The 11,756-nt window shown below is 40.1% G+C and overlaps 1 protein-coding gene across 5 annotated transcripts in view; it reads right to left on the reverse strand.

Annotated features, from left to right (window-relative positions):
• NBEA (neurobeachin) overlaps positions 1-11,170 on the reverse strand; it is a 674,548-nt gene extending 663,378 nt beyond the window's left edge. For 4 of the 5 annotated variants that reach the window (XM_070800567.1, XM_070800569.1, XM_070800566.1 and 1 more), the window contains exon 1: positions 10,770-11,170. In XM_070800567.1, coding sequence (XP_070656668.1) covers positions 10,770-11,066 — 297 coding nt within the window. In that variant the 5' untranslated portion in view covers positions 11,067-11,170. The remainder of the gene's footprint in view (positions 1-10,769) is intronic. The other variant, XM_070800568.1, reaches the window with a different exon arrangement.
• Positions 11,171-11,756: the final 586 nt, after the last annotated feature.

Genomic DNA, 11,756 nt, shown 5'->3' on the forward strand with positions numbered 1-11,756 from the left:
AACACCATACACAAAGATAAACTCAAAATGGATTAAAGACCTAAATGTAAGACCAGAAAATATAAAACTCTTAGAGGAAAACATATGCAGAATACTCAATGACATAAATCAAAGCAAGATCCACCTCCTAGAGTAATGTAAATTAAAAAAAAGTACACAAGTGGGACCTGATTAAACTTAGCCTTTTGCACAGCAAAGGAAACTATAAGCAAGGTGAAAAAGACAACCCCCAGAATGGGAGAAAATAATAGCAAATGAAACAACTGACAAAGGATTAATTTCCAAAATATATAAGCAGCTCATATAACTCAATACCAGAAAAACAAACAACCCAATCAAAAAGTGGGAAAAAGATCTAAATAGACATTTCTCCAAAGAAGACAGATGGCTAACAAACAAATGAAAAGATGCTCAACATCGCTCACTATTAGAGAAATGCAAATCAAAACTACAATGAGATATCACCTCACACTGATCAGAATGGCCGTCAAAAAATTTACAAACAATAAATGCTGGAGAGGGTGTGGAGAAAAAAGAACGCTCTTGCACCGTTGGTGGGAATGTAAATTGATACAGACACTATGGAAGACGGTATGGAGATTCCTTTAAAAACTAGGAATAAAACCACCATATGACCCAGCAATTCCACTCCCAGGCATGTACTCTGAGGAAACCAAAATCGAAAGACAGACATGTATCCCACTGTTCACTGCAGCACTATATACAATAGCTAGAACATGGAAGCAACTTAAATGTCCATTGACAGATGAATGGATAAAGAAATTATGGTACATATACACGATGGAATATTATTCAGCCATAAAATGGGAAGCATTTGAGTCAGTTCTAGTGAGGTGGATGAACCTAGAACCTATTATACAGAGTGAAGTGAGTCAGAAAGAGAAAGAGAAATATTGTATACTAATGCATATATATGGAATCTAGAAAAATGGTACTGCAGAATTTATTTGCAGGCTAGCAATGGAGAAACAGACTTAAGAGAACAGATTTACGGACATGAGGAGAGGAGGAAGAGAGAGTGAGATATAGGGAAAGAGTAACATGGAAACTTACATTACCATATGTAAAATCCCAAAGTTAGCCAATGGGAATTTGCTGTATGTCTCAGGAAACCTAAACAGGGGCTCTGTATCAACCTAGAGGGGTGGGATGGGGAGGGAGATGGGAGGGAGGTTCAAAAGGGAGGGGATATATGTATACCTATGACTGATTCATGTTGTGGTTTGACAGAAAACAACAAAATTCTGTAACACAATTATCCTTCCATTAAAAAATAAATTAATTAAAAAAGAATGAAGGATTAATGAAAAGAACTTCTTAAATTTCTTGATGCATATCAGGAAAATTTCATTAAGAACAGCTGTAACATTTTACAGACCCTATAACATCATTTAACATTATTTTAGCATGCTGATGAACACTGGTAATTTTCTTTTTAATCATTCCTTTTTCATGGTATCTCAGTATTACCTTATGTTCTTATTTAGTGAAGATGAATTATTAAAATAATCTGCAATGTCTCTTTTTTTTTCCTTCAAATTTATCAAGCCCTCTGCCAAGTTATTATTTTTCTTAAGATTTGCCTGACGATACCTAATACCTAAAGTTTTTTCTTTTAATTTTAATTCTAAGTATTAGTTAGAAATCACTGGGATGCAGCAAAGAGAACCCTGATTCAAAATAGCTTAAGCAAAACAAGAAATGTATTGGTCTAATGCACTGAAAAGCCTGGTAATATAAGTGACTCAAAAGGCTCCAAAGATGTCATCAGTAATCTCTCTCTTGGTTCTTGGAGCCTGTATGATAGCACCATCCTCAAGCATCCTCTGCCTTCATTGTACCAGCATGCCAGTCAAGTCTAGCATCTTAGCAACTCCAGTAGTGAGCATCTTCTTTCTCCAGCAGAAGGAAAGGAGTTACAAAGCTTTCACAGATGTGCAGGTAGATATTTAACCATAATGTTACTGATGGGCCAAGTATAGTCTCTGTTTCTAGTCCAGGAAAGCAGAAAGGAGTCCAGGGAAAGCTCAAAGCACGCAAACCAAACATCAAGAAGAGAAGACTTCTCAAAGGAGTATCAAAAATTTTAGAAGGGATGGATGCTAGGAAGTTAAAATCAATAGAAATCTGTAACATTCTAGCCCTTGGATCCTCAACCACCTATACATTCATTTCTTTCCATGTATCAGATCAGATCAGATCAATCGCTCAGTCGTGTCCGACTCTTTGCGACCCCATGAACCACAGCACACCAGGCCTCCCGTCCATCACCAACTCCCGGAGTTCACTGAGACTCACGTCCATCTAGTCAGTGATGCCATCCAGCCATCTCATCCTCTGTCGTCCCCTTCTCCTCCTACCCCCAATCCCTCCCAGCATCAGAGTCTTTTCCAATGAGTCAACTCTTCGCATGAGGTGGCCAAAGTACTGGAGTTTCAGCTTTAGCATCATTCCTTCTAAAGAAATCCCAGGGCTGATCTCCTTCAGAATGGACTGGTTGGACCTCCTTGCAGTCCAAGGGACTCTCAAGAGTCTTCTCCAACACCACAGTTCAAAAGCATCAATTCTTCAGCGCTCAGCCTTCTTCATAGCCCAACTCTTACATCCATACATGACCACAGGAAAAACCATAGCTTTGACTAGACGAACCTTTGTTGGCAAAGTAATGTCTCTGCTTTTGAATATGCTACCTAGGTTGGTCATAACTTTCCTTTCAAGGAGTAAACGTCTTTTAATTTCATGGCTGCAGTCACCATCTGCAGTTATTTTGGAGCCCAGACAAATAAAGTCTGACACTGTTTCCACTGTTTCCCCATCTACTTCCCATGAAGTGATGGGACCGGATGCCATGATCTTCGTTTTCTGAATGTTGAGCTTTAAGCCAACTCTTTCACTCTCGACTTTCACTTTCATCAAGAGGCTTTTGAGTTCCTCTTCACTTTCTGCCATAAGGGTGGTGTCATCTGCATATCTGAGGTGATTGATATTTCTCCCGGCAATCTTGATTCCAGCTTGTGTTTCTTCCAGTCCAGCGTTTCTCATGATATACTCTGCATATAAGTTAAATAACAGGGTGACAATATACAGCCTTGACGAACTCCTTTTCCTATTTGGAACCAGTCTATAACTTCTTAAATACCATGTTTAACAATATTACTATCTTAACTGTAACAGAAAATGCACCCATTACTTCATCATGGGTGGGAAGGCAGGAAGGAAGACAAAGAAAATGCCAAGTTACTGGATTCAACAAGTCTGAAGTGTTTGTATTATGAATATTATTCTCGAGCAGGTCCAAACATGAATTTTTTGGTGGTACCTCACAATCTCACAATGTATATCTATATAATAAATGTAACCATCCCCCATGTAATTAATACACAATGGTAAAAGAAACAATAAATAATCATAATGCCCACTTAGAAGAATGGAAAATGTAAATATGGAGGAGATAATCAAGAGGACATGACCGTCAGCTGACCCATGAGCTGGATCTGGGCAATCAGAGGCTCCTCACCCCCTCCCCTGTCCTTCAAATGTACACTCTGCCTACTCTTCCCACAGTGGGAAAGAGCCTTGAGAGCAAGGTGGTATTGAAACCATCTGGATGGTACAAATGACTGAACTCAGTTAAGGCCTCTGTAGTTTAAAGATTCTGGTAGGCAGGTGTGGAGACCATTCATCTTGTGGTTGCCAAAGACAAGCCTTACACATTCTCCTGCTTAATAAACCTGCCAGCGACCAATTTGGAGTCTCTGCCAGAGACCAATCTGGTCTCCCTCTTTTCTTTGATATCTCCTTGCCCTCTGTGCAATATGGACCAGTTCACAAACCAACAGTAAACATATCATGGTTATTAATTCAAACCAATAGACCATATACTACTGATCAGAGTAGCAAGAATTGCCTGTCGTAGCAATGGAGTCTCTTGATCAACCAATCTGGATGCATCACCATCATCATGGTGGTGATGCACCACCGCCTCAGAAGACCTCACTTGTCCATTATCCTCTATGGCCTCAGATCTTCCTTCTAGCAGCTGTACTGTTTTAGTAGCCCGCTTCCTCTTATTGAGGCTGAGAATTGCCTTAGACGTAAAAAGAATACAAGACTTTGTTTACCAGGCTTGAGGTTATCCTGGAAATAGTGCCCCTAAAAGCTCAATAAACTTTTGGTCAATTTACTTCAGTCAACTGGTTGAACTAGCAACCAAAGCCAGAGATCTTGTCAAGATACCAAACTGTCTTTTAAGTTTCATAGCAATACTGAATCTCATAGCAATAAGCCTTCACATTACTCACCCATTAAAAGCCTCTGTTTAATGATTTTCCTTGAAGCAATGTGAAATAATATGCTGGAAGAGGAGGTACAGCTACTCTATCATTTGTTCCCTGGTTGGATCCTTTTTCAAAACTCTTTAGTAACTGGACTGTTACTTTGGTCAGGAGACTGGGACTAGAATGGATGAGGTGCTTGAGAAAAGCTGTAAACCAGAACTTTGCCTGAGTTTAATTTAAACTCCTGTCTTTCCTCTTACTAATTTTAGTACAAAGTTAAAAAAAAAAATTAGAATTTCCAACCTTCAAGATTCTTGATTTTCTGATTCTCTTAGATGGCAGCTATAGGCAGAAAAGGCCTCTCTTACTTGGAAACACAATCCCTTCTTCCCTCTCTTCTTCCAAGCATGCCAGCTTGGACCAAAGAAAATTCCTTTCTTATGAGGCAAAAATTGGCCAAAACACTTGAGAATCCCTAAAGTTCCAGCCTCAGCAGCTCTATGGCCAAAGACAACCCAGGTAACAACCCAGGTAACAATTGAAAGAGCTGTTTCATAATTCCTTAAAAGGAATTGCTGGGGGAAAGCAGTCCTCACTGCCTTGCACTCCATTTCAACGTTCAGGATCTGTTCCCACATTGTCCCATTTCCAGTTATTAATGTCTAAGCTAGCAAGGAAATTTTTCCAAGTGACAAAAATGCAATTTACGCTGATTTGAAAGTAATAACAATAAAAAATAATAAACTTTACAACAGAGACGTTAACGGTTAGAAGATGATCACCACAGACAAAGAACTCCAGGTGCTCAAGCAGCATCAAGATACAGGTCTCTGGGGACCTCACTGGTGGTCCAGTGGTTAAGAATCCACCTTCCAATGCAGGGGACAAAGGTTTGACCCCCGGCAGGTGAACTAAGATCCTACATGCCTTGGGGTATCTAAGCCCAGGGCTCTGCAACTACTGAGCCTTCAGGCCACCTCTAGAGAGAAACAAGGATCCTGGAAGCTGCAACTAAGACCTGACACAGCCAAAAAGTAAGAAATATGTTTTTTTTAATTCTTAAAAATATATATATATTTCTCTCTCTTGGCTTCATACTTGGTCAAATTCTAACATAGGTCAATTCTAACATTTGGTCAAACCCCACAGCTATAGAATGGGTCTACCAATTCAACAACCCCAAAAGGAAGAATTTCAGTTCAAGTCCTGTGACTGATCCTGTGGCTCCCCTCAGATTAAATGCTCACCTAGGAAGCAGTCATGGTGATTCTGGACATGTCTGGGTTATACACCAGCCCATGTGAATCCATCTGAACCAGCTGAACTAAGAATGGAGGATGAGTGGTTCATTTAAGGAAAGTGGGGTACTATTACCAAAAAGCAGAAATGTATGCAAGATAGACAAAAAAAGAAATGTCCACTATTCCTGGTAACATGACAAATAGTAACAATATTTTTAATTTCTATTCAATGCCATATATATATATATATATATATATATATATATATACACACACATAATTTACTTAAAATAACATGTTCTTAGTTATGAGTGTATATATCTGACAATATATACCAAAAAACAATTAACAGATTCTTATTTATTCTAAGACATCAGTTCAAAATAATATTAACTTATAGAGTAATACCCTACATAGAAAACATTCATATATAGTCAACAAATATTTCTAATTGTAAGAACAGGAAATACATTAACTTTATATGAGTCATTTATTTCAAGATCTTGGATCCGGACCCTACTGCTGAACAGAATTTCAGAAACTTGCCCTCTACTGCCTAATAATGGTGTCCTGTACATTCTCAAAATTCACTTAACTTATCCAAGAGCCAGAAATACCAAAAAAAAAAAGTATACATAACATAGCCTTCCGCCCTCACAGAGTTCACAGCATAGGCAATGAAACATGTATAAATAACTAGAGACTAAATAGCATACACAAAACTAGAAAATGATGGTTGTATCTTTGTATAATAAGGAAATATGCTGACACTGCACAAAATATCACAATTAGAGGCAAGAAATGAAAAAAAACCTATGAAACTGATGCAAACTACTATTAAAGTAAATAATCAAAAATGTGGACAACTGATTTTTACAATACTGCCACATCAGTGATCCAAAATGGAAGCTGGAACCAATAAATTTGACACTGTATTTGGAGAACGTAGAGCAAAAGATGAGAGAACCTTGAGATACATTTAATTAACTACAAAGTATTTGCCAAAAACTGACGAGCAATACAAAAAATACTTATTTAAAATTACTATAACTTGATCACAAACTCATAGAACACATTCTACTTAGTGGTTAGTTGTATTAATACAACTAAATTAATATTTTAAAAGAAAACTTCAGAACTCCTCAGGATATTGAAATTCCCAATATTTACATACACACTCAATTTAGTTTTCAATACCTAATAATAAGAATAAAATATAATTCAAATTAATGTGAAAGGACTTACATATGAACATAAAATGAAGGAAATTCTATTTTAATATAAATAAATGTGGTTCTGTTGATATTAAGGGCTTCCATGACTCAAAAATCCAACTACATATATTTAAAAGAAATTTAGTTCAAAAGCAGAACACATCTTTTGTTCGTGAAATTATAAATATCTTTAAAATTAAATTATTCTGATTATGAAGCTGCAGATGAAAAAAACTCTAAGGAATAAAAGTCACTGTCACATTCAAGTACAGAAGGGAAAATCTTTTAAATTTCTTTTTAACAATAATACCACAATCCATATATCAAGAGTAGAGAGGAACTTAGCCCATAAAATCCCCTCAAAGTATCTTATTATACTTTTAATACAATATACAGTATACCACTTAGAATGTAAAAAAAAAAATCAAAGGAAATGTTTTCTACCATTAAAGATATACTAGTATATTGCATGATTTGTGAAAAAATCAAATCCTATAGATTTATACTACCTAAGGCAGCAATTCCAAAAAATAAACCTATTGTGAATTAAGTAAACATTAATGTTGCATTTTATCTGTTCTAAAAATGTTTGTATTAAAATCTATAATAAGATACTTTCATGTTATAAACAAAGAACATGTTATGTATACACAGAATTTACTTCAAGGAAGTAAAAACCTTATATAAACATATATTGTGTTTATAAAGTAAGCAACGGATTAAGTAGTATGCCTAGTATACCTGTTTCATAATTGAAACAGCCAACAAAATTCCTTTTCTATAGCTAAATGCTCTTATTCTGCCACATTAAATAATACCTCCCAAAGCCAAACTTTGTCGATGATCAGTTTTTTCCATTGGTAAAGCTGTGATGCAAAATCCTTGACAATATACTTTCACTGTAATTTATTTACAAATTAACTTACTCATATCCCTGATCCTATCCATCTCATATTTGAACGTTTCAAGTGAACTATAATATCATCATACAAATACACTCATCTACAGTGGAAATTACTCATTTTATTTCTCATTCCATTGGTGATTCTTCAACAAATTCCCATAATCCACCTAACAGTGGAAATGGATCTCTACCTCTGGTCAAAAAAGGACCCAAACTTACAACCATGGCTGTATTAAACTAGTCTTACATTTTAGTGTAAACTTCAACTTTGCTCTATAAAACTTTTAATTCTTTGGGTAAAGTATGTGAGAAACCTAAAAACCAAGTATTAGTAGTTTCATCATATAAAGAAAAAGAATATACAGGACAAAAAATATTTTGACAAAGGTGGCTGAGACAGGGTTTTAAGCCAGGAACTGTTTTGTTTTCAAGTTTCATTAGTTCTTCCTTTCTTTTCTGTCATAGAAAGCACTGTGATACATATTTCATTATTCCCAACTACATTTTAATCTAATGTTTTAAATTAAGATCATAAACAAAAACAAAAAAAAAACAACCTCATTTTAAGAGACATAGAGGCTTCCAACCTTTAGCAGGTCACAGAGAGCCCTAAATTGATTTTACTGATATACTCATTAAGTAAACAGAATTAAGTTTGATGATTATTTTTAAACATATTGATCTTCAAATATTTTCTCAATCAACAAATTTTCACATGACACTTTCATCATGAGTATATGGGAAAGATAAAGCACTAAACCTTCCATTCCAGAAATATTACACTGCAAATGGCTAATGTGCATTCCACAACCAATATACTTAACAACTTAATAGTAATAGATGCTTTTGTTATTCTTTTCCCCCAAAGTTTCTATCAACTGTAGTCATTAAGTATGTACAAAGAAATTTTAAACCTGATTTTTAACGGCCAAAACCAATGCAGTTACATCTTAAATGGATTTGGGGATGTACCATGTCAGTATTAACTTATTTCTGGTTACTCTAATTAAGCTTACCAGTAAAGTTAACCTTTAATAATGTTTGCATATGGAGACTTCAAGCCAGATTTTCAGTGCACTGAAGATAGTTAAAATTCTTTTTTACCTCAACAGAAATATTTCACTTCCTTTCTTAACCTACTATATATCTATAGAACCCCATCTGTTAAGAACTGATCCAGCATACATTGCTACTGCTGCAGAGTCCAAACTGGTTACACATTCAAATCAGTTTCCAGCTTGTAACAGTCTCTATTGCCTCTTCTCACAGAAAAATGTATTAGGTAAGCATATAAATACTTCTTAAAATAACCTAAAATCACATCATCTAAGGTAAAAATGGTATTAGAAAACTGTTAAAAAAAAACAAAAAACTTTAAATGTTTTCTTTTAAATTAACAGAAGAACAGTACCTGCTAACCTACTAACATATTTTGAGATTTCATCTCTTTAAAAAAGGCAAGTACTGACCTCCTATTGGCTGCTGGTTAAAATTAAAATGTCCAAGAAAACAGTATTTCTATTAGCGTTTTGAAAAGAATTTGGTTATACCAAGGAAGTGACAGTCCCCCAAACTTATACTGACTTTCTTGTGGTGATTTGTTTGAAGGGTACACAGAAGTACAAAGAAATGTTTGGTACTTAAACAGTAATAAATATAACAAAGAAAAGTCAGATATTTTCCTATCTTTCACTTGACACCCAAGCAAGAAAAAAAAAAAAAAAAACAAAAAGAAAAAGATAAAAAACAAACAAAACCCAACAGCTTTAACTTTTCTGTACATTTAAGAGGTACATATACCATAGACATTATCTAATTCCTGTCTCAGGGCACTGCTGCTGCAGCTTTCTTTCAGTTTCCCAATAGATCAAATAAAAATAATTGCTTAGCTGAAAATTCTGACTGCATGGGTGTTATCAAATCTCCTTATAAGCATATTTTTATATTCCTGTGACTCCACATCAAATACAATAGTCAACTGATTGCTCCTGATTTAAGCCTTGCCTTCCAAAACCCAACCTGACATTTTGTCAAAGGCTAAATATTGCAGAGGAAACTGTTTAAAAAGCTGTGCTGCAGCAAAAACTGCATTTACAAGGCATTAAAAAAAAAAAAATGAACTAATCTTAAATGAACTAGTCTTATTATCCGAAATCTATGATTCTCCTCTCTTTAGTTCTTCCCCATGTCTTTCCCTGACATCTTGAAGATTCTTAGCCTCTCCGTAGATAGATATCGCCAAACATTAAGTCATACACAGTTCTGCAGTAACTCTTTCTTATCATGTAAGAAACCAAAGCCTAGGACTGAATTTAACACCTTTCCTCTGGTCTTTAGCCACATGCCACGCTCTCTGAAGGCAACCATAGAAACCAACCTGTATGATTAGGTGCCCCCACATTTTAACACCTCATGTGCACAAAAAAATGACTACGAGGTCAGTGTATTCAGGGCCGTATTACAAAGAAAGAAAGGCTACCTAAAAAGAGATGCGGGCGGGGGTGGGGGGGGGTGGGGGAGGAGAAACAGACACAGCACTCTCCAGTACAGTCTGGGAATATATTTAAAAGCAGATGCAAAACTGCATCATTTTCCTCCTCGTTCGAAAACATCACAACCCAGCTGCTCAAGTTGGAGCTGACGTGCTTCTCACGTTTCAGGAGCACCGGGGAATTTAGGCTCCAGGGGCAAGGCTTTCATCCTGGGAGAGCCACCGCACCGACAATTATAAGAGTGTGGCAGGAAGGACCCCAGAGAAAAGGAGGCCTTCCTCTCCCCGTGACCATAAACTCTCAAGAAGACCCAAACCCTGTACGGCCAGGGACGACTGACGACTCGCAGTCATGAAAAGTGATCCTAGGCGGTGTGAAGTTGGGCACTGCGCTCAGGCGGCAGGAGAGGACCGGAGGAGAGAACGGGGAGGTGGCGTGGCTCTGGCAGCGAGCAGGCAGCTCACCCGCTGGGCGATACCCGCTGGACGATCTGTGCTCGCGGGGACGCGCTGCGTGTGGGACCCGGGGAGGGGGGTGCAGGGGTGGGAGCCAGCGCCTGGGGAGGAAGGCAGGCCGTGGCGGGGCTGGGAGGCAGATGGCGAGCACGCCTTTCCCCTTACCAGGTTGAGCACCGTCTCCACGATGTCCCTGTTGCTGACCTCTCCGACCTGTATGAGTCCAATCAACACTGCGAATTTCATCCGGATGTTGCGGATCGGCACCGAAGGGTTAATCATCCCCGCGGGCAGCACCACCGAGCCGGAGCCGGACGCCCCCCTCAACTCCCCTATCCCGCTGCCCCCGCTGCCACCGCCGCCGCTGCCCCCGCCGCCTCCGCCGCCGCTGGCCCCGACGGCGATGAGCCCAACGGGCTGAGGCTCGAGCCCCGGGCCCGGGCCCGGCTTCTCGCTCGCCATTTGCCCCCCTCCTGACGAGAAGGGAAGAGCCGAGGCGCCGCCGCCGCCGGTACCGTTATACCTGCCTCGGCCCCCGCCCCCCGGCCGTCGCCTCGGAGCCCCAGCATCCACCAGCGCCGCGGCGCCGGGCCCGCTCCCCGCCTGCGCCTCGACCCGGCCCGCTCCGACGCCCTCCCCGGCGGAGGCGGTGGGTTATTCTCAGGCTTATTCCCGGCGGTGGCGGCGCCGCTAACCGCTGCCCGGCGAGCGGCAGTGCCCGCCCAGCAGCTGTGCCGCTGCCGCCGCCGCTGCCTCCTCACGCTCCCCCTCCCAGTCCGTCCGGCCCGGCCCGCCCCCCGCGGAGATGCTGCCGCCGTTCGGAATAACCCTGGGGCGCGAGCAGCTGCCTGCGGCGCTGGCCGGCGCTGAAGCTCAGAACTGTGACTGCCGCCGCTGCTACAGGCGCCACTGTTGTTGTGAAGCCCCGACGCCGCCGCTCACTCCGCCATGTTGCCGCCCCCTGCCTGCGGTAGCGGCCACTGCGCCTGCGCAGAGCCTCCGGGGGGGCGGAGCCCTCGTGCACCCCCTCTTTCGCCCTGCCCTCCTTCCCCTTCCACCCACCCAACCCGACACCCCTCGTCCCTCCCCCAACCGCCCTGAACGGATAGACAGGTGAGCAGGTGCATGGGGACCGCTGCCAGACACTGGGGC

The sequence above is a fragment of the Bos indicus genome, chromosome 12 (assembly GCF_029378745.1).
Source record: "Bos indicus isolate NIAB-ARS_2022 breed Sahiwal x Tharparkar chromosome 12, NIAB-ARS_B.indTharparkar_mat_pri_1.0, whole genome shotgun sequence".
Taxonomy (NCBI): Eukaryota; Metazoa; Chordata; class Mammalia; order Artiodactyla; family Bovidae; genus Bos; species Bos indicus.